The sequence below is a fragment of the Myotis daubentonii genome, chromosome 12, assembly GCF_963259705.1.
Source record: "Myotis daubentonii chromosome 12, mMyoDau2.1, whole genome shotgun sequence".
In the NCBI taxonomy this organism is placed as follows: Eukaryota; Metazoa; Chordata; class Mammalia; order Chiroptera; family Vespertilionidae; genus Myotis; species Myotis daubentonii.
In genome coordinates this window covers 74,682,037-74,700,330 of record NC_081851.1, presented here as the reverse complement: position 1 = coordinate 74,700,330, position 18,294 = coordinate 74,682,037, and the positions used below count along the sequence as shown (strand labels likewise).

Genomic DNA, 18,294 nt, shown 5'->3' with positions numbered 1-18,294 from the left:
GTTGTATTTTGTGCCCTTAAATCAACGCAGCAGATCCGAGCAATAGCAGCCAACTGAGCACCACACCCTCTGCTAAGGAATAGCAGCTGTACGTGAAACCACCCCCCACCAGCCAGAAGAGCCACCACAGCTCTGAACAGCAACCACCAGAGGAGCTGCTGCCAACTCAAGAGCAGCTGCTACCGCAACCGCCCGAAGAGCAACCACAGACCAAGGAGTCACTGCCACCCAGGGAGCAGCCACTGAACGACTCAACGTCTAGATATGTCAGTGAGATCAAACATGGGTAGACAAAGAAACCCCCAAAGGAAAGAGAAGGAGGACTCTCCAGAAAAGCAGCTAAGTAATACAGAGGCATGCAACATGACAGAAAAAGAATTCAGAATAAGGGTCCTAGAGTGCAAAAACCAGATGGAGGGAAAAATCGACAACCTCTGCAAGAAGCAAGAAGAAACAGATGAAAAAATCAACAACTTAAGTAAGACCCAAGAAGAAATGAAGAGTGATATAGCTGCAATAAAAAACACCATTGAAAGTATCAACAGTAGGCTAGGAGAAGCGGAGGACCGAATTAGTGAATTAGAAGACAAGGAAGCAAAACACACCCAAAATGTACTGCAATTGGAGAAAAAAATTAAAAGACAGGAGGAGAGCCTAAGGGAGCTTTGGGACAACATGAAACAAAACAACATACGAATAATAGGGGTACCAGAACAACAGAAAGATGAACAAGGATTAGAAAACCTATTTGAAGAAATAATATCAGAAAACTTCCCTGAGGTGGGGAAGAAAAAAGTCACACAAGCCCAGAGAGTCCCATACAAGGTGAACCCAAAAAGACCCACACCAAGACACATCATAATTACCATGGCAAATGTTCAGGACAAAGAGAAAATCTTACAGGCCGCAAGAGAGAGACGGAAAGTCACATACAAGGGATCTCCCATTAGATTATCAAATGATTTCTCAACAGAAACACATCAGGCCAGAAAAGAATGGACGGAAATTTACAAAGTGATGCAAAGCAAAGGACTGAATCCAAGAATACTCTATCCAGCAAGGCTATCATTCAAACTTGAAGGGGAAATAAGAAGCTTCACAGACAAAAAAAGACTAAGGGAGTTTGTCACCACCAAGCCAGCAATGCAAGGAATGCTAAAGGGACTGGTATAAAAAGAAGAAATAAAAAGCTCAGAAAGAAAACAGCCACACACACACAAAAAAAGAAATGGCTACAAACAAGTACCTTTCAATAATAACTTTAAACGTAAATGGACCAAATGCTCCAACCAAAAGACATCAAGTGGCTGAATGGATAAAAAAACATGACCCATACATCTGCTGTCTACAAGAAACCCACCTCATTAGAAGGGACTCACACAGACTGAAAGTGAAAGGATGGAAAAATACCTTTCAGGCAAATGGAAAGGAAAAGAAAGCTGGGGTAGCAATACTTATATCGGACAAAATAGACCTCAAAGTGAAGGCCTTAACAAGAGATAAGGAAGGCCACTTCATAATACTAAAGGGATCAATACAACAAGAAGATATAACCCTGGTAAACATATATGCACCCAATGCAGGAGCACCCAAATTCATAAAAAAACTCCTGGAAGATATCAAAGGAGAGATCGACAACAATACAATCATAGTAGGGGACTTTAATACACCATTGACAGCACTGGATAAGTCCTATAGACAAACAATCAGCAAAGATTCAGCAATCCTAAATGACTCACTAGATCAGTTGGATTAATAGACATCTTCAGAACACTTCACCCCAAAGCCAGGGAATATACATTCTTCTCAGGTGCTCATGGGACATCTTCAAAAATAGACCACATATTGGGTCACAAGCAAAGTATCCCCAAATTCAAGAAGATTGAAATCATAAAAAGCATCTTCGCAGACCACGATGGCATAATACTAGAAATAAACTACAATAAAAACAACCCAAAATACTCATACACCTGGAAGCTGAATAGCATGCTATTAAATATTGACTGGGTTACCAATGAGATCAAAGAAGAAATTAAAAACATCCTGGAAACTAATGACAATGAAAACACAACAATCCAAAACCTATGGGACACAATGAAAGCAGTCCTGAGAGGGAAGTTTATAGCGCTACAGGCCTATCTCAAAAAACAAGAAAAAATGGTAGTAAATCATCTAACTCTACAACTCAAAGATTTAGAAAGAGAGCAACAAGAAAACCCCAGAGTGAGCAGAAGGAAGGAGATAATAAATATTAGAGCAGAAATAAATGACATAGAGACCAAAAAAACAATACAGAAAATCAATGAAACCAAGAGCTGGTTCTTTGAAAGGATAAACAAGATTGACAAACCTCTAGCCAGACTCACCAAGAAGCAAAGAGAGAGGACCCAAATAAACAAAATCAGAAACGATAGAGGCGAAATAACAACAGACCCCACAGAAATACAAATGATTGTTAAAAAATACTATGGACAGCTCTACTCCAACAAACTAGACAACCTGGAGGAAATGGACAAATTCCTAGAAAAATACAACATTCCAAAACTCAATCAGGAAGAATCTAAAAATCTCAACAGGCCAATAACTATGGAAGAAATTGAAGCAGTCATCAAAAAGCTTCCATCAAACAAAAGCCCCGGACCAGACGGCTTCACAGGGGAGTTTTACCAAACATTCAAGGAAGAACTAAAACCTATCCTCCTCAGACTACTACAAAAAATTCAAGAGGAAGGAACACTTCCAAGCTCATTCTATGAAGCCAGCATCACCCTAATACCAAAACCAGGTAAAGACAACACAATGAAAGAGAATTACAGGCCAATATCCCTCATGAACATAGATGCCAAAATCCTCAACAAAAGCTTAGCAAATCGGATCCAGCAGTACATCAGAAAGATCATACACCATGACCAAGTTGGATTTATCCCAGGGATGCAAGGATGGTACAATATCCGCAAATCAATAAACGTGATACATCACATAAACAAATTGAAAGAAAAAAACCACATGGTCATATCAATTGATGCAGAAAAAGCATTTGACAAAATTCAACACCCATTTTTGATAAAAACTCTCAGTAAGGTGGGAGTAGAAGGATCATACCTCAACATAATAAAAGCCATATATGACAGGCCCATAGCCAGCATCATACTCAACGGACAAAAACTAACACCATTTCCCCTAAGAACAGGAACAAGACAGGGATGCCCCCTCTCACCACTCCTGTTCAACATAGTACTGGAAGTGTTAGCCATTGCAATTCGGCAAGAAGAAGAAATAAAAGGCATCCAAATTGGAAAAGAGGAAGTAAAACTGTCCTTATTTGCAGACGACATGATATTATACATACAAAACCCTAGAGACTCCATCAAAAAGCTACTAGACTTAATACATGAATTTGGCAATGTAGCAGGATACAAAATTAACCCCAAGAAATCTGAGGCATTTCTATACACCAATAGTGAACTTTCAGAAAGAGAGATTATAAAAACAATCCCGTTAACCATCGCACCAAAAAAATTAAGCTACCTAGGAATAAACTTAACTAAAGAGGTAAAAGACCTCTACTCAGAAAACTACAGGACGTTGAAAAAAGATATAGAGGAAGACATAAACAGATGGAAGAACATACCGTGTTCATGGATTGGTAGAATCAACATCATTAAAATGTCCATACTACCCAAAGCAATCTATAAATTCAACGCACTTCCCATTAAAATACCAACAGCATACTTCAGAGATCTAGAACGAATTCTCCAAAAATTCATCTGGAATAAAAAAAGACCCCGAATAGCTGCAGCAATCCTGAAAAAGAACAAAGTAGGTGGGATCTCAATACCAGATATCAAGATGTATTACAAAGCCACTGTTCTCAAAACTGCCTGGTACTGGCACAAGAATAGGCATATAGATCAATGGAATAGAATAGAGAGCCCAGAAATCGGCCCGAACCACTATGCTCAATTAATATTTGACAAAGGAGGCAAGAACATACAATGGAGCCAAGATAGTCTCTTCAATAAATGGTGTTGGGAAAATTGGACAGATATATGCAAGAAAATGAAACTAGACCACCAACTTACACCATACACAAAAATAAACTCAAAATGGATAAAGGACTTAAATGTACGACAGGAAACCATAAAAATTCTAGAAGAATCCAAAGGCAACAAAATCTCAGACATATGCCGAAGCAATTTCTTCACTGATACAGCTCCTAGGGCACTTGAAACGAAAGAGAAAATGAACAAATGGGACTACATCAAAATAAAAAGTTTCTGCACAGCAAAAGAAACCATCAACAAAACAACGAGAAAACCCACTGTGTGGGAAAACATATTTGCCAATGTCATATCTGATAAGGGCCTAATCTCCAAAATTTATAGGGAACTCATACAACTTAACAAAAGGAAGATAAACAATCCAATCAAAAAATGGGCAAAGGACCTAAATAGACACCTTTCAAAAGAGGACATTCAGAAAGCCAAGAGACATATGAAAACATGCTCAAAGTCACTAATCATCTGAGAGATGCAAATCAAAACAACAATGAGGTACCATCTCACACCTGTCAGACTGGCTATCATCAACAAATCAACAAACGACAAGTGCTGGAGAGGATGTGGAGAAAAAGGAACACTTGTGCACTGCTGGTGGGAATGCAGACTGGTGCAGCCACTATGGAAGACAGTATGGAGTTTCCTCAAAAAACTGAAAATGGAACTCCCATTTGACCCTGTGATCCCACTTCTAGGAATATATCCCAAGAAACCAGAAACACCAATCAGAAAGGATATATGCACCCCTATGTTCATAGCAGCACAATTCACCATAGCTAAGATCTGGAAACAGCCTAAGTGCCCATCAGTAGATGAATGGATCAGAAAATTGTGGTACATCTACACAATGGAATACTATGCTGCTCTAAAAAGGAATCAACTCTTACCATTTGCAACGGCATGGATGGAACTGGAGAGCATTATGCTAAGTGAAATAAGCCAGTCAATGAAGGAAAAATACCACATGATCTCACTCATTCATGGATAATAGAGACCATTATAAACTTTTGAACAATAATAGATACAGAGGCAGAGCTGCCTCAAACAGATTGTCAAACTGCAGCGGGAAGGCCGGGGAGGGTGGGTGCAGGAGGTAGGGGGGTAAGAGATCAACCAAAGGACTTGTATGCATGCATATAAGCATAACCAATGGACATAAGACACCGGGGGATAGGGGAGGCTAGGGGACTGTCTAGGGCGGGGGGGGAAAAATGGACACATGTGTAATACCCTTTGTAATACTTTAAGCAATAAAAAAAAAATTAAAAAAATAAAGTTTGAGAATGCAAAAAAGAAAAAAAAAAGAAAAATAAGGGAAGTGAATTAAAACAATGATCCATTACCTTTCTTTTCTAACATTATGGGAGTTTTATTTGGAAGTGAACTTTAAATTATTAATACAAATGTCAAGATACTACACAAAGCATACACAGAAATTTTTTCATCCTTTTTAAAAAGTTTACACAAACATTTCCTACATAATCCAACACACAACAACAACAAAAATGGTACATCCTTTTTTCAATTTGCATACAATGGAAAAACATATATGTGTGAGATATCTAGTAATAAATAATCAGAATTTTTTTAGTATCAGTCACTACCATAACCAAATAATATTCTGATCAATAAAAATTGCTATCATCAGACATCTGGTATTTACTTATACCTTTACTTAATTTTTAGTACTGCTCCACACCTTGGTTCTTCACAATCACTAACATAGAAAACTATTGCAAAGTAGGTACAAGCATTTGCAAAAACAAACAAAATCCCCAGCTTAAAGCATGAATGAGTATGATGGAATTTCTTCCCAACCAATGGACTTTCAAACCATCAAATACCCAGAACCACCCTGGCCTTTGGCTGTGTGGTTTAGTTGGTTGGGGTTCATCCCATCCATCAAAAGGTTGCTGGTTTGATTCTTGGTCAAGACACCTGCCTGTGTTGCAGGCTTGATCCCTGGCAGGGGTTGTGCAGAAGGCAGCTGATGAATGTTTCTCCCTTTCTCTCCCTCTCTCTCTAAAAATCAATTTAAAAAAAACTTTTTAAAAAATCACTAGAACTGAACTAAATTTGCCAAGATGGTTTTGCCTAAGTCAAGGAAGAGATACATTTATTTTCAACAGAGGAGCTGAAATCAAAAGCCAGTATTAAGTTTAAGACAGGTTGGGGGATTCAGCCATTTGAAAAATAACCATCTTTTTAAAAAATGACCATTGAAAATAAGTTCACTAAATTTATTTTTTAAATCATAAAACATTTCTTACAAAAGATCATTAAATTGTTCACATTGCTCTGAAGAGATGCCAGGGACATGTGGACTATTGTTACTTTTCCTCCCTGTCCCAACCCCCCAAAATGTTGAAGTGACCACAAAGCAAAGTGTTCACAATAATTTCATAGGGGAGATTTTCCTTTTTAATCACCAGCAGTGAACAAATATTAAAATTCACTCATTCTGTTGCTGTTTCAAAATTTCAGTGTTAGCTTTTGCACACACACACACACACACACACACACACACCTGTTTGTAAAGAACGAAAACATTACATCTAGTAAACAGCAAAGATTCCACTACACTTCAAATGCAGAACACCTATGAAGCAGAGGCATGCTGGCTTTTTAAACAGAAGCAAATAAGGTTTGTTGCCTTTTTAAGAGTCACAGATCCTTTAGAGAAACCTATAAAGGCTACCAATCTTCTCCACAAAAGCACTTTATATATATGCATATGTTATGAAAAATAAGTTGACATGTTTTATAAGAGCACAAAAACTTTTAATCTGTATATTGTTAATGCCATAAAAACATCAATAAAATATTATATAATGTTTAAATATAATTCACACACACACACACACACACACACACACACACACACACACACACCCCCTCTCCATACTTCATAATAAAGACCCCAAACCCCAAGGTGAAAGAAAAGCATTTAGCCAAAGAAATAAATAAAAGATTGATAGTTGTCATGAAATTTTAAAGTCCAATATCTTCTTTTAAGTCCTCATAACATATTTACTATAAATAGGGATGAAGTTGTTTAAGTTTGGCTTTTCTTGACAAACCAACTCTGATTGGACGACTGCATGTCTTAAGAGGTAGTACTCTTGAAATTCCATGTGAAAAATTACTACCTAAAAATATAAGACAATAAAAGTATTTAAGGGAAAATATTACTCATAGTTTCTAAGATTAAAAAAATTTTGATAACTTTTAATCATACTAGCAACTTTACTGACTCACTGAGTTAAGTGCTTTAAATGAATTAGCTTACTTAATCCTATCTCCATTTTTAAAATGTAGAAACCTCAGCACAAAAGTTAAGTAACTTGGCCAATATAAAATACAAACTAAATAAAATCATCATTCCAGTCAGGCAGTCTGACTTAACAAAAAAACGACATAGTTTTTTTTTTTAAGTATTGATTTTCGAGTGAGAGAAACATTGATTTATTGTTCCACTTATTTATGCATTCATTGGTTGATTCTTGTATGTGCCCTGACTGGGGATGGAACCCACAACCTTGGTGTTTCTTGGTGTATCGGGACAACACTCTAACCAGCTCAGCTACCTGGGCCTATATAGATTTTAAAGTTACACTTGATATAGTGTAGTGATGGCGAACCTATGACACGCGTGTCAGAGGTGACACGTGAACTCATTTTTTTGGTTGATTTTTCTTTGTTAAATGGCATTTAAATATATAAAATAAATATCAAGAATATAAGTCTTTGTTTTACTATGGTTGCAAATATCAAAAAATTTCTATATGTGACAAAGCACCAGAGTTAAGTTAGGGTTTTTCAAAATTCTGACACACCGAGCTCAAAAGGTTCGCCATCAATGATAGTGGCTCTAAACACCATGTCACTTTTTCTTATTAGAAGCTAAATAACTAAACTATACCATCAATTATTATGTTTGATTTCTAATAGAGATTATTATCAATAATAGAATATAAATGTCATTTTTAAAACAGCTCAAAACATTTCATGAAAATATATCTGTTATTAAATCAGTTAATCAGACAAACAGAATCAACTACCCTTGATAATAAAATACAATACCTCTAAATTTCAGGTGCTTTATTTTTAAAAATAAACAGTAGGATAGATATTTAAAGCTAAAAATGTATCTATCAAGCTTTCATCATGCTTTAATGAATTAGTATGATCTTAATATAAAAGCACATTATACTAAAAATAGTGTAATCAACATAACTTCAAATCTGACAAAAGGTAAACAACATAATTTCTACTAAGTTTAACCAAACAGAAAGTGTGTACCTATGTAAACAATAATGAAATAAAATGCAAATTTTAACTATATGTAAAAAGGGAGGAAACAGCATAATATAGCTAGTTACTCATTAAAAAATATATTGCCAAATTATTTTTTAAACAAAAAGGGATTGTTCAAGTAAACCAAAATTGATGGATCATATCTGATACACTAGATTTGGTTATAAATTAAGTAATGTCAGCAATTTGTGCTAAGTATACTTCTACATTATGAGATTTTTATTTCAGAACAAAGATATGATTCGTCTATTTGATTACTTTTTCACAGTATAGCTTTCCCCTTTCATATTCTAATATGACAGATACTTCTGATAATTTTGCAATGGGTGGGAAATCACTAAACCAATTTGTATCAACAGTAGGCCTTTTGCAAAGCATATGCCCTTAAACAGTGATTCAGTTGTGGTTGCAAGGATGTGCTTTTTTGTAACCTTGGACTTCCTACCTTTTTATTAAATAAATTATGACCCTTTTTATTATTGCTATATACTGGATTAATGTATTGTGTTGTATAATTTCACAATTCTAAATATTCAAACGTACTACCAGAAATGGTTCATTTAAAAAATTTGTATTTAGAAAATTTATGAAATTTATTAGTCATCTTTTAAAAATAATACTAACTTGATTGTTTTCTAAATCCTTGCAACTCAAAGTATAGTCCACAGACTAGCAGCATCTAGGTGCTTCTTAAAAATCAGAATCATAATGCCTAACCCACAACAGAACAATAATCATTTAGAAAGATACCCAGGTCATCTATATATATAAAAGGCTAATATACAAAGTGTCCCCTCAGTGACGGGGAGTTGGGAGACTGGGAGTTCAATCACACACTATGACACGTGCTGACCACCAGGGGGCAGTGCAGAACAAAGGAAGGCCCCCGCCAGCCCTGATCACCGGCTAGGCCTAGGGACCCTACCCATGCACGAATTTCATGCACCGGGCCTCTAGTTTGTATAGAATTTAAAATTAGGGGAGAATGGATGCTGAATGATATTTAAAGCACCTGGCACACTGGCTGGCTGGCATATAACACATGCTCAAAATAATCCCAAAATACTTGCCTTCTCCACAGAGAAGAAAGACACAAAGAGTTTACAGGATGTTACTGGAGACTTAAGTGGCAGAAATTTTAATTGGAGGCATCATGATGACAAGTGAGTAAGTATCAAAAACATTTCAGCACAATCAGGAGTTTCCTAATGCCTTTAAAACCACTCTGTATAAACAGGTCTTATCCCCACTTCCCAGTGTCTCTCAACTATTCCTTTACACTATCGATTTTTAACAAGTCTCGGGAAGATTAGGGATAATCTTTGTAAGTAAATCCAAGACAACTATCCTAACACAATATTAAATAATTCTGGCTGACCTCACACATACTTTATAATAATAAGGCACTTTTTCTTGTAAAGACACAGTACAGTAGTGTAGGTTCAAATATTTCCAACAAATGTAACACTTGAATTTGTGTACATAACTTAATCTTTCATTTCATCCATTTCATTATCACAATTATAATGATGAAGAGTGTGGGTGCATGTTCCCTAATCTTCCTCCATTCTATCTCAAAATTAACCCAAGTTCTTCCTTTCTGTCCTAGAAGAAACAACTCCTATCCTTTCCAGGCTAATTCTGCCCCTGCTTTTAGTTTCATAGAGTATTGCTACCTCAGTTATTCTCTTCATTCATGGGAGAAGAAACTGCCTGTGGGCCTTTTATCTTCCAGGACTTGGATTAATATTTAAGATTATTTTATTGCAAGCTTAGAAAAAGGAAAAGATGCATTATGGAAGTGACTGAATAAAGGTTCCACGAGCAGCATCCTACTGATGAGAAGCCAGGAAAATGTTTTGAGAAATGATGAATGTTTTGGTAAATATATTTCACCTACATCATTACTCTTTCTAGCTCTGGTCTTGTGTAATACCAGCAGTTTCTACCAAATAAAGTTTTAGTCATTTAGAAAACAATTACCCAATGTAAATTCTACCCTTGTGTCTCATTCCACTGGTACTATTATAAGTTAGACTAGACGTTAGACTTGCTGTGTTTTATTCTGATACTGTAAACCTTTTAGGCAAATGATGAGGCTAGTTTAACTTTTCATTAGTTTTGTTTAATAGTAATCAAAATGTAAATTCCATAGTCATAAATCATGTTCATATATCTAAATGGTACTAAATTTTTAATTACTAAATAAAATGTCTACATAAACAGCCTCATAATAATTAAAGAATAGAGAACATTGATGATAATTATATAACTGTGAGCAACATCTCATCAGTGGAAATTCAACTTAGTTAAATGCCTTTTTTTTGTTTTGCCCATTAATGTTACATATATTAGATTGTATATTAGACATGTATTACCTCTATCTTATTACATAGTTATTATTTCAATGCACCCTGGCAAATAATTAAACAGTTTTGAAGAGCACATTTCCCAATAATATTCTAAAGCTAATATTCTAAAATGGTGTTTTAATCTTTAGCCAATTTTTAACTATTAGAATTTGCTCCAGTACATTATTAATATTTACAAAGGTGCTAAATCTTTATATTTATTTTTCTAACAACTTAAGTACATTTTCCTTATACTGAAAAATACAAGAATGCAATAATTATCTTAGAAAGTATTCTTGAAAATAACCAAAAATCTTACCTCCCTTCACTATATAGTTAATTCTTTCTTCCTTAAATTCATCAGAGGAAAAAGCAGGTCTTTTGGGTGAGGGTTTCTCACAATCTGAAAATAAAGATCAATATATTACTGTAAAAAGTAAGTTTTATGTAAAATGTGAATTCTAAACAAATTACTTTTTCAAAAATATTTCTCCCATTGGCTCCTAATATTTAGAAAAATGCTTCAAAGCTCCTTGAAAAAATGTTATCACTTGTTATCTTCAAGTTCAACATATTTAATGTTGGAACAGTTCTTTATATAAAATAATGTGCATCAATAAACATTGCTTACACTTTATCTCCCTTTTGCCAAAATTATATATTTGGCCAGCACAGGGGGGGAAAGCTGCAATTTTTTTTCTATCATAAGAAAAAACATCTTAAAACTAATTTTGTACCTTCCTCAGAAGTCGAATAGAGTACTTCCTCCTCTGATGCTCTTAAACAGGAATGTGCATTAGGAACTTCCTGTTCTCTGCTTCTGGGTACTGATTCCCAGTTAAATAAACTTTGGTGTCTTTTATGCTTATTAGGCCCTGCTTTAGCATCACAGAGCAAAGAAGATTCACAGATTTTGTTGACTGTACCTATTTTCAAATCTTTTTTTATCTTTGTCTTTACCGCCTCCACAGCATTATTTTCTCTAAAGTAATTTTCTTGCCCATTGTTTGTTTCCACAGTGCTTAGAATTTCATTTTCCTTACTGATTTTGTGAAACATGCGAAGTTCTTCAAGAACTAAATCAAATTTACTTTTCATCTCAAAATCTTTGGCTATTGTCACAACTTCTGTTGGCAAACACTTGGCAGTTAAATCCTGAAAACATTCATTGTTCCCTACACTCAGATCAGCTTCAAATTGATGTTTAACACATTCTATAGAGTCATTCTTTGGATAAAAATGCTTTAAATTAGCTAACTCACTTTCTTGCAAAATACTCTCATATTCCTTTTTGTCAGCAGGATTAAGTTGATTAACATATTTAGTCTCCTCCACGTTTACTTTCCTACTCATTAAGGAAACTGGTTGCACAGAAAAAATGCCATCCATTGAATAAGAGCTATTTTTCTCTTCCTTTTCAATCTTAATATCTTTATGAACTTGGTGACAGTATGTTAAACTTTGGGCTATGACATTTTCTTCCTCCATTAAAATTAAGTCATGTCTTTTTGCTTCAATTTCACTTTTTAGCAAGCTCCCAAAATTTTGAACTTGAGTTACAATCATGGGATTGGTTTGTTCAGCACGTTTTGTGCAGTGGCTTGCTGGTATGGCTTGTTGCCTAACACTGAGGATATCTTCAGCAATGCACTTACAATTAAAGCTACTAATCTTATGCTCCTGTTGTCTTTCAGTAGCTACATTTTCATTGTACATATTTATTTCATAAAAGTTTTCATTAATATGTTCATAGTTGTTCTGTATGAATTGAGGAAGAGAATTAACATGTATTTTCACAGTGTTTATACCACACTGAGCCCAATTTTTCACATTCACTACTTGTTCAGGACAAGTCTTACTCTTGTAACTGATTTCATCCCTATCATCAAAGTCCATTAAAACGATATTTTTAGTTGTCATACTAAAGGAATCGATGGGTTTTTTCTTAAACTCTTTGAAAACTTGTTGAGTTTTAAACAGCTTTTTTTCCTCTAACATAGGTTTCATATTATCTCCTAATGGTATTGAAACAGTTAAAGTCCTTCCTAGATATACAATCTGATTTTCCACCATAATATTTTTTGGATAATTCAAACACATTATCCATTTGAAAATGCACCCCTCTTCTAATTTAGAATCATTTTCAGTTCCAGTTAAAGAGTCAAAGTTATTGAGCAAAGAAGCTATGTTGGTTTTCAATATGATATGTAGAGATTTTGAAACACCGGTTTGCAAATATATGCTTAAAATGTTATTCCTTCTATTGACATTCATATTCCTAATTATTAGATTATGAACATCAGTTTGCTTTAGACACTTCAAAATTTCATGCCAGGCTAAAATACTATTATCTGCTTCTTTTGCTGAAATGCTTTTATGGAAGCAAAACCTTTCTGTAATGAAATTCACCAAAATATTGCTTAAATCACAGTCTTTTTGTGAAGTATAATATTGCGACGGCCACTGTAGCCTATTATCGCTTTCTCCTGTACCACTGAACCAAAAAAAATTTATTAAAGCTTTTTGGCTACCCAGTGTCCCTATCATGAGAAGCTGTGGTTGTTCTTCGCGTGTGTTCATGGCTTTTATATCATAACAACCTTCTTTGCTTAAAAGAGCTGAATCCGACGATTGTAGCCAATTCCACTTTTCTCCAGTTTTCTTCATATTTTCACAGTTGGTTTGGTAACTATGCATAACCCAGCTGTTTTCCCTATTTTTTCTCAAAATATGTCTAATGCTATAGCTCCCGCGCTGACGTTTTCCGAATCGGGTGGCTGTGTGACCGTCCAGGCTTGCTCCTGCCTCCTCCCAAGCTGCATTGTGCGGTGTTAGAGTGGAATTCGCACCAGGATCCCTGACGTCAGACTCGACGCCCCTGTGGCGATCGCGCCGGAAGCTGATGGCGTTCTCCCCCCTCACGCAGACCCTGTGCTCGCTGGCTGAGCGGGCGCCGCTGTCCCCACGTTCAGGAAACAGAGCCCCTGCGTCCACCATGTCCGTGTCGTCCAGTAACTTGCGCCTCTTAACAGTCGGTCTATTTGGGGGCCAGTCCATGTTTGTGAAACTGGTCACATAGGTCTCGTTTTTGTCGCCCTTTTTCTTTGCTCTTTGCTTTAAATGGACAGGGGACAGTGAGCTCTTGAAGTCCGTTGGACCCTCGGGGAGAGGCCCGGCGCTGCTCTCTCTGCAAACCCTGAGCGCGGCGATGCTCGCGCCAGGCTGGTTCTGAGATCTGGGCGTCTTCAGCGTGGACGCCGCCATGTTACTTTCCTTTTTATTGGGCTGTGCGACGCTGCCAGCTTGGCGTCTGCCCTCAGCTTCATGAGCTGTGGGTTTCGGTTCCTCGTCAAAGGTGAGGCCCCTCGACAGATTTCCCGTCCGTTTCCTGTCACTACTGTCTTCCTGCCTGTTGCCTCCCCCTGGGACTACATATCGTTTTCCAGCCTCGTTTGCAAGGCCTTGTATGTCGCGTAGGGACATGTGGGGCCGAAGCTGCCCCCCCTCCGCGTGGGGTCCGTCACCGCGGGGCCCACGGACAGCCGCCCCGTCACACAGTCCTGCCCCAGAGAACCTTCTGGAAGCCCTCCAACCAGAATGCAAACTTCCTGAGGGGGGGGACTGCAAGCCAGCATTCATCTCGCATGGGCTGTTTTGGCATCCCCCATGTCCCGTGTGCTTCCCGCCGGAGTTGGTGAAAATCGAGTCAGGGGAAAGGAGCAGCGCCCTGAAGGGTGTGGGCGACGGCGCCCATTCTTTCTCCACCTCCGACAGGCGAGGCACCAGAGGCAGCCTCCACCCCGCCTCAGAGGCCCCGTCGGGCTCCCCGAGGCGGGGCCGCTTAGTGGGGGGGTGGGAATCAGGGTCTGGAGGAGGCGGGGGACCCGCCCGCTCCCTGTGCTCGTCAGCCGGCGGCGTGAGGCGCGTGAGCGACATGACAGAGAACTGAGGGCGTCTGTGGGAGGTTCCCGCCAAGCTCCAGTCTTTCAGCCCAAGCGAAAAGGCTCCGCCCCATCCCGGGCAGCCTCGGCCACGCCCCCGACACGCCCCTTAAGGCCTGGACTCAGTGTTACCTTTATGGAAAGCCCCGCCCCAAACACGCCCCTCCAACGCCCCAGCTTATCCGCCCCGCCCCTCTAAGTGCCGCTCCGCCTAGACCACGCCCCCCGGACGCTCTCCTCCACCCCAAACGAGAGCTCCCAGTGTCGCTCCCAGTGTCGCTCCCTCACACCGAGAGCCGCCCTGGCCGTTATGTGGGCTATTTTTAGCGCCTCTTGCTCCAGCCAGGACCGTAGCTGCTCTAAATCGTTTCTTTCCTCTGTCAGAATCTGCATTATTTTTCTAATTTGTGAACAGAGACGGCTTGACATTTCAACTTCTCAAATTCCATGTTTTTCTGGGGCGGGGGAGCGGGGGGGGGGGGGGGGGTGGCTTCCCCGCGGCAGCTCCCGAGCGAGCGACCTTTCCAGTCAAACCCTGCAGCTGTGCCAGCGGCGGGCCAAGTCTCTCTGCGCCCCGAAAAGCCTCCTTAAAGCTGCTCATCGCCTCGGCGGCGCTTGACGTCGAGTGTCCACTTCACTAGGAAAGTGTGTTGTGAGGGAAGGACAGTATATCCTGGCAAAGTCTGTGGAAATTATTACCCAGAACATGCTCGGTCTTCCCTTTCAGGCTGTAGAAAGGTTTTCCCCCTGCTGGGGGGCTCCTTCCCCCCAAGCTTGTGGGTCAGGTCACCGAAAGAAACAAATTCCACGCTTCAGCTACGCCATTTCTTGTGAGCAGAAGTAATAGGGCTCTGGCTAATACGTTTCATGAAGGTTATTTTTCCTTTCCTTCAATAATTCCCTAAAATACTTTATTATTTCCAGTTCATGGCTGAGTTTTGTCAGTTCCGTGGCCACAGAGTGATTTTCAAAATGTGTGTTGTTGTTATTCCATTGGTGTTTATTAGGAAACATGTCATTGCTGTTCCGCAGTCAAAACCTCAGTCCCCTGGAGGGCTGTTTCGCAGTGGGAGGCCGCAGGGGCCCCGGTAAAACAGGAATAAGAATGACAATGATGGGAACAGGAACCCCCACTTCAGGGGGGGGCGGGGTACCCGCAGGATGGAGCTGACACACTGCGCCCAGCAATGCAGCGCCACCCGCCTCCCGTCGGATAAACGTCGCGGTTCCGACTCCGGGCATCCGGTAGGACGGGCGTTAGCTTTCAAATTCCTCCAGAGAAACGGCTGCTCACGTGTGGAGAAAGCCTTGCGGTAGAAGCACTGCATCAACACTCTCAGGACGAAGGCAGCGGGGGCTCAGAGGATCCGTCTTTTTCTTTTCTTTTTTTTAACATATTTTATTGATTTTTTTACAGAGAGGAAGGGAGAGGGATAGAGAGTTAGAAACATCCATGAGAGAGAAACCTCGATCAGCTGCCTCCTGCACACCCCCCACTGGGGATGTGCCAGCAACCAAGGCACATGCCCTTGACTGGAATCGAACCCGGGACCTTTCAGTCCGCAGGCCGACGCTCTAACCATTGAGCAAACAGGTTAGGGCAGGATCTGTCTTTTTCTTAAACTGGAGGCCCGGTCCATGAAAATCGTGCACTCAGGGGGGGTCCCTCAGCCCAGCCCACGCCGTCTGGGACCCCTCGGGGGATGTCCGACTGCCGGGGACCCGCCACCGCCGCTTTGCTCGACAGCCCTGAGCCAGCTTCTGGCTGAGCCGCACCCCCCTGTGGGAGCGCACTGACCACTAGGGGGCAGCTCCTGCGTAGAGGGTCTGCCCCCTGGTGGCCAGTGCGCGTCATAGTGACTGGTCGTTCTGCTTTCGGTCAATTTAAAGGATTCCGTTGCCTTTTTCACCTCGGAGTCTCCACAATTCCGCACTCCATCCCCAGGCAGTGCAGCCCGTCCTCTGCATCGCGAAGGCAGATGAAACCGGTGCACGAACAGGACATTAGGACCAAGCTTTCTATGTCAGTGACGGCGAACCTTTTGAGCTCGGCGTGTCAGCATTTTGAAAAACCCTAACTTAACTCTGGTGCCGTGTCACCTATAGAAATGTTTTGATATCTGCAACCATAGTAAAACAAAGGCTTATATTTTTGATATTTATTTTATATATTTAAATGCCATTTAACAAAGAAAAATCCACCAAAACAATGAGTTTGCGTGTCACCTCTGACACGCGTGTCATAGGTTCGCCATCACTGTTCTATGTGAACACGCCACAGCTCTGAGGTCCTGGGCTGATTTGTGTGTAACTTGGTGTTTGAGTGTTTGGCTACACAGCTGTTCGTAGTTCAGCTCCCAACCGTTCTCCAGCTTCTATTCCCACCGCACGCACAGCTTGCCCTCCTGCCGCACCAAAACCCTCTCTGCTCCTTAAATACATAAAGCCCTTTCAGGACTTCAGTCTTCGGGTGTGTGCTGCTGCATTGGCCTAAAGTTGAAAAACAGATCTAGGCAGCCTTGGGAGACTGGCTTCAAGTGGGAAATAAAAAGTGACCTAAGACCCTGGAAAGTACAGCCCTGCTTCCTCAGAGACTAAGGACGCGCAGAAATGGCTCTAGAATAGGAAGAGCTAGCCAGTCAGGATGCAGACCAAGCGGGGTCTGGGGGGAGCAGGGATGGCGATGGTGGGGGTGGGGGTGGGGTGGGGGTGGGGGTGGGGGAGGGCACAGGGCGGACAGAGGGGGATGTGGCGATGGACAGAGGCTGCTTGGGGTGGTGAACACACACCACAGCGTACAGGTGACGTGTTGTGGAACTGGGCACCTGACATCTGTATAATTTTAACCAGTGTCACCCCAATAAACAACAACAAAAGTTGTTTTAAAAAGTACCCAGTCACCACCTGCAGGACCACCTCCGAGACCAGCCAACACGCCCTTTTTTCTGCCTTAACTCCTTATTACCGAACAGCCATGGGCTCCCAAATTCATCCAAATCGTTCCCCCAGGTGGAGGCTGCGGTCACCGCCTGGCCACCTGCCTCTGCGGGCGCCACACCTACCTCTCCCTGGGCTTCCATCCCCACGGGACGACGTGGCTCTGGAGGGCAGGCGGGGGCCACTTCTTCCGTGAGCTGGTGGAGAAGAAGTGCGAGGGCGCTGAGCGGCTCTTAAAGTTGCAAAACCAGCGTGGCAGCCGCCTTCTCTCCAGGACGGGCAGGAGCCGCCCCAGGATGAGCGGGCAAAGCTCAGGACGCCATGGAGGCCGCCCCGGCCTCGGAGAGGAGCCTGACCCAGCCCTTGGGGAGCTGCAGGCCCTGGGTTCTACCCGAGCAGACCCTCAGCTCTGCGACTTCCTGGGGAACCACTTCCGGGCGAGGTGGTGAGGCTCATCAAGAAGATGGGCGACACCTGCCTCACCTCCCTCCTCACCTCCCTCCGCAGGCTGGGCGGGGCCCGTGTCTGTTCGAAAGGCTCCCCCTCCAGCACCACCAGGAGCCTGTGGAACCGAGGCCTGTGGGGCCCTCTGCCTCCCCTGGGGTCTGGCTCTTACCTGAGCTTCTCCTCGAAACTCCTGGCGATTATTTTAACCCCCTGAAGCCCCCTCCCATGCACTGGACCAGGTGA

The 18,294-nt window shown here is 41.1% G+C and overlaps 1 protein-coding gene across 1 annotated transcript; it reads right to left on the bottom strand.

Moving 5' to 3' along the window:
• Positions 1 to 6,986: 6,986 nt before the first annotated feature.
• Positions 6,987 to 14,662, bottom strand: RAD51AP2 (RAD51 associated protein 2). Its single transcript, XM_059660682.1, is given in 3 exon segments — positions 6,987 to 7,207; positions 11,046 to 11,129; positions 11,464 to 14,662. Coding segments are annotated over 3 exon segments (3,441 nt in total). The 3' UTR covers positions 6,987 to 7,049.
• Positions 14,663 to 18,294: the final 3,632 nt, after the last annotated feature.